This window comes from Oncorhynchus clarkii, chromosome 2 (genome assembly GCF_045791955.1).
Source record: "Oncorhynchus clarkii lewisi isolate Uvic-CL-2024 chromosome 2, UVic_Ocla_1.0, whole genome shotgun sequence".
Taxonomy (NCBI): domain Eukaryota; kingdom Metazoa; phylum Chordata; class Actinopteri; order Salmoniformes; family Salmonidae; genus Oncorhynchus; species Oncorhynchus clarkii.
The window spans coordinates 481,519-487,104 of record NC_092148.1 but is presented as its reverse complement, the minus strand read 5'-3'; the positions used below and the strand labels follow the sequence as shown (position 1 = coordinate 487,104).

At 48.0% G+C, this 5,586-nt stretch overlaps 1 protein-coding gene across 1 annotated transcript; it reads right to left on the bottom strand.

Moving 5' to 3' along the window:
• Window positions 1-2,591: 2,591 nt before the first annotated feature.
• On the bottom strand, window positions 2,592-5,065 carry LOC139378665 (NXPE family member 3-like). The gene is made up of 5 exons (XM_071121053.1): window positions 4,970-5,065; window positions 4,127-4,887; window positions 3,787-3,857; window positions 3,442-3,684; window positions 2,592-3,336 (listed from the first exon to the last, which is right to left on the bottom strand). The coding sequence occupies exons 1-5, from the start codon at window positions 5,060-5,062 to the stop codon at window positions 2,786-2,788; spliced, it is 1,719 nt and encodes a 572-aa protein (XP_070977154.1). The 5' UTR covers window positions 5,063-5,065; the 3' UTR covers window positions 2,592-2,785.
• Between the last annotated feature and the right edge of the window lie 521 nt (window positions 5,066-5,586).

Sequence of the window (5,586 nt, the reverse complement as noted above, 5' to 3'; positions counted from 1 at the left end):
GGTGTGCGAGTTCATTAGAACGTGCGTTGAAGATGTCGTTCCCATAGCAACGATTAAAACATTCCCTAACCAGAAACCGTGGATTGATGGCAGCATTCGTGTGAAACTGAAAGCGCGAACCACTGCTTTTAATCAGGGCAAGGTGTCTGGTAACATGACCGAATACAAACAGTGCAGCTATTCCCTCCGCAAGGCTATCAAACAAGCTAAGCGTCAGTACAGAGACAAAGTAGAATCTCAATTCAACGGCTCAGACACAAGAGGCATGTGGCAGGGTCTACAGTCAATCACGGACTACAGGAAGAAATCCAGCCCAGTCACGGACCAGGATGTCCTGCTCCCAGGCAGACTAAATAACTTTTTTGCCCGCTTTGAGGACAATACAGTGCCACTGACACGGCCTGCAACGAAAACTTGCGGTCTCTCCTTCACTGCAGCCGAGGTGAGTAAGACATTTAAACGTGTTAACCCTCGCAAGGCTGCAGGCCCAGACGGCATCCCCAGCCGCGCCCTCAGAGCATGCGCAGACCAGCTGGCCGGTGTGTTTACGGACATATTCAATCAATCCCTATACCAGTCTGCTGTTCCCACATGCTTCAAGAGGGCCACCATTGTTCCTGTTCCCAAGAAAGCTAAGGTAACTGAGCTAAACGACTACCGCCCCGTAGCACTCACTTCCGTCATCATGAAGTGCTTTGAGAGACTAGTCAAGGACCATATCACCTCCACCCTACCTGACACCCTAGACCCACTCCAATTTGCTTACCGCCCAAATAGGTCCACAGACGATGCAATCTCAACCACACTGCACACTGCCCTAACCCATCTGGACAAGAGGAATACCTATGTGAGAATGCTGTTCATTGACTACAGCTCGGCATTCAACACCATAGTACCCTCCAAGCTCGTCATCAAGCTCGAGACCCTGGGTCTCGACCCCGCCCTGTGCAACTGGGTACTGGACTTCCTGACGGGCCGCCCCCAGGTGGTGAGGGTAGGCAACAACATCTCCTCCCCGCTGATCCTCAACACTGGGGCCCCACAAGGGTGCGTTCTGAGCCCTCTCCTGTACTCCCTGTTCACCCACGACTGCGTGGCCACGCACGCCTCCAACTCAATCATCAAGTTTGCGGACGACACAACAGTGGTAGGCTTGATTACCAACAACGACGAGACGGCCTACAGGGAGGAGGTGAGGGCCCTCGGAGTGTGGTGTCAGGAAAATAACCTCACACTCAACGTCAACAAAACTAAGGAGATGATTGTGGACTTCAGGAAACAGCAGAGGGAACACCCCCCTAATCACATCGATGGAACAGTAGTGGAGAGGGTAGCAAGTTTTAAGTTCCTCGGCATACACATCACAGACAAACTGAATTGGTCCACTCACACAGACAGCATTGTGAAGAAGGCGCAGCAGCGCCTCTTCAACCTCAGGAGGCTGAAGAAATTCGGCTTGTCACCAAAAGCACTCACAAACTTCTACAGATGCACAATCGAGAGCATCCTGGCGGGCTGTATCACCGCCTGGTACGGCAACTGCTCCGCCCTCAACCGTAAGGCTCTCCAGAGGGTAGTGAGGTCTGCACAACGCATCACCGGGGGCAAACTACCTGCCCTCCAGGACACCTACACCACCCGATGTCACAGGAAGGCCATAAAGATCATCAAGGACATCAACCACCCGAGCCACTGCCTGTTCACCCCGCTATCATCCAGAAGGCGAGGTCAGTACAGGTGCATCAAAGCTGGGACCGAGAGACTGAAAAACAGCTTCTATCTCAAGGCTATCAGACTGTTAAACAGCCACCACTAACATTGAGTGGCTGCTGCCAACACACTGACACTGACTCAACTCCAGCCACTTTAATAATGGGAATTGATGGGAAATGATGTAAATATATCACTAGCCACTTTAAACAATGCTACCTTATATAATGTTACTTACCCTACATTATTCATCTCATAGGCATACGTATATACTGTACTCTATATCATCGACTGTATCCTTATGTAATACATGTATCACTAGCCACTTTAACTATGCCACTTTGTTTACATACTCATCTCATATGTATATACTGTACTCGATACAATCTACTGTATGTGCCTATGCTGCTCTGTACCATCACTCATTCATATATCCTTATGTACATATTCTTTATCCCCTCACACTGTGTACAAGACAGTAGTTTTGGAATTGTTACTTAGATTACTTGTTGGTTATTACTGCATTGTCGGAACTAGAAGCACAAGCATTTCGCTACACTCGCATTAACATCTGCTAACCATGTGTATGTGACAAATAAAATTTGATTTGATTTGAAATTAAGCAGTAAATTAGGAATACTCTCTCTACCCTCCAGTGTTGGCTAAAGGACTGTCCCTTTGTCTCCAGAGACTTTTGCCCGCCCAAAGACTCTAACGTCCAAAAAAGTGGATAATGGAACAATAATTCTAACATAAAGAACGTAAATGGGAATGGTCAGTGGGGAGATATGGAAAACTAATGTCATATGGTTGTTTTGTGATGCCATTAACCCTTGTGGTCAGACCCGCACAGTTTAAAAACACTCAAGGCATTCAAAGAATCAAGTAAAAACAGCCCAAACTTTATTTTGTCTCGTCAGACTTTTCAGGAAGAAGAAATACAAAAACGTTTAAGGACCAGAACCTTCCAGAACGAAGGGAACCTTCTGCTCCAGACTACATGACAAGTCATCAAAGAGACACGGACAACTAAGAAGAAGGACACTTTGTTGGTTACTACATTATTCAATATTTATCATGTTCTTGATGATAGGGGGCAGACACCAGAGAGGATTGTGTTTATCATATTCTTGATGATGGGGGGGGCTGGGTGAAGATCATGGGGGAGGTTGTGGGCAAGGGTCATCTCCCAGGCATCCAGCAGCATCACATCCAGATCCCTGAACATGACCTTGAGCACCCTGTCCAGCTGGGTCAAGATCCAGTCACTGTTGATGAAGTTGTCCTTCCTTTGGTCCAGGTTGGCAGAGCGCACAACTACTACGGTCCCCGGAGCTCGGTTCAGAAGGCGTACCACCGCCCTTCGAATACGTCGCAGTCGGCGAATGTAGGCCTGCAGAGGGAAAAAGCTGAAATGGGTCGAAACGCTGATGACGACAACAGTGTCTGAACCACCGGCCAGGCCATCCAACTCATTAGCTACATAGTGCAGCTGACTGACACTGAGAGGGGGCCAGAATATGGGGGGGCCGTGACAGCGGTACTTCAACAGGATGTTGTTGGGTATGTTCACTGCCATGAATGGCCCCGCTCTCACATGACTTCTAAGGTTGAACTTCTTCAGCTCTGTGAGAGAGAGAGAGATTAATGTTGAGAGAAAGAGAGATCATTTTTACACACCTGAGACACAGTCGGGTGTAAGATGTAATAGGTTTGGCAAACAACACTCACCTGGCACAAAGCTGGTGAGGTAGTCATAGTACTGTCTAACGGTGGAGTCTCCGTACATGTACACCTGCTTGCCCTTCAGACACTGAATAACGGCAGCGGGGTCGTTAAACTGGCGTATTATGACACCATCCAGCGCCCGCCATGACCCTTGGTAGTAATACCCAGAGGGAGGGGTCCTGGAGGGGAGGGGAGGGGTCCTGATAGGTGCTGCCGCCACACTGCTGCTTTCCTCATCTGGTTTGTCTGAAATGCAGAAGTTGCCGTGATGCACAAAGCTACCATCACTTTACAGATACAATCAAATTTTTTCTTCACACTCTGCAATAATTTTAGCAAAATTCCCACCATTCTCCTTTGGCAGCACAGTGACGCTGTCAGACCCCGTTGCATGAATATGCACGTTGATGTTGATGCCACTAAAAAAAAAAATACTGAAGCATGAATTCATACAAGATGAAACAGACAGTGCACTTTGGACTCGATTCAATCACCCAAGTTCATCACTATAGCTGTGAAATTAAAAGGTAATTTCCCATTGAGCCGACATATTGGCCGTGAATGCAGTCTTCGCTACCGCGGTAACATTGCCTTTCAATGTCAAATCGTGCTACAACGCTGAACTTCAGCCTTACGGATTGAATCGAGTCCTTATTCACACACACATTATGTTTTACCTCCTACTAACCTCTGGAAGAGCAGCGCTTCTTTGCTGGTCAGATGTTGCAGATATGTCTGGGAGCCTGCCTTGAAGTGGTTGATCCGCGTGTCACAAGCCAGCTGCTTGGGCTTGTAGCAGAACCAAGGTTCCCCCGAACGGGGGTCTGTGTAATCGCACAGTGGCTGCTGGTTGTTCGGCAGACACAGGTTACACTCGGTGGTCTCAGACAATAATCCAGAACGGAACAGGCTCTTGGAAGGCACCCAGTTTAGCCGTTCCTCTTGTAAGCGTCGTAGAAGAGAAACTGCCTCGCTAGGATGGACCAGTATCACCTCCACCCATACAGACCCTTCCCAGAGTAACGGAAAAATAGCAGAGTAGGTCCCATTCAAGTGGTCTAGTACTTGTCCTGCAACGCCCGCACCCAACTCTGGGGTGTGCAGCCGGGCCAGCAGGAAGTCCCCGCCACGGCTCTTGGGACGCCCCTGAAAATCGTTCATAAGGACCAGAGCCTCTAGCTGGTCCCCGACGTGCCTCTCTCTCCCTCCCCCTGCTGGAAGGATTGCAAACAGACTGTGTGCAGGGTCACTGGTCTGGTCCAGGGGTGTCGTCACGGGCAGAGGCTCTGGCCCGGCGATGGACTCCAGGAGGGAACAATCTTCCAGAGCCTCCTGGGTAGAGGGCTCCTGGACCAGGTGGCTACAGAAGAAGCTCAGCTTGCGATCGAGGCAAGGAGGAGAGCCCTCTGAGTGGATGCTGCTTAAGTCCAATGTACTGTTGAGCTTCCACTATGGAGGAGATTAGAGGTCACTAAAGGGGAGAGGTGTGTAGGCTGATGCAGGTAGATAGTGATAGAAGCAAGGTCCTCACCTCCAGAATGTTGATGTTACGGAACAGGAAGAAGAGGCCTGACAGAGCCAGCAGGAGGAAGATGCAGACATATTTCGACTGACAATTCCACATGACTCCTGTCTAGGGTTCCAAAGGGAGGGTATTTTAATGGAATCTTTATTAATTCGGAAGGTATTCAGACCCTTTCTCCACATTTTCTTATGTTACAGCTTTATTCTAAAATGCATTAAATATAATGTTTTCCTCATCAATCTACACACAATACCCCATAATGACATCACAATACCCCGTAATGACATCACAATACCCCGTAATGACATCACAATACCCCATAATGACATCACAATACCCCATAATGACATCACAATACCCCATAATGATAAAACGAAAACAGGTTTTTAGAAAAAACAGAAATAACTTATTTACATAAGTATTCAGACCCTTTTGCTATAAGACTCAACATTTTTGCTCAGGTGCGTCCTGTTTCCATTGATCATCCTTGAGATGTTTCGACAACTTGATTGGAGTCCACCTGTGGTAAATTCAGTTGATTGGAAATGATTTGGAAAGGCACACACCTGTCTATATAAGGTCCCACAGTTGACAGTGCATGTCAAAGCAAAAACCAAGCCATG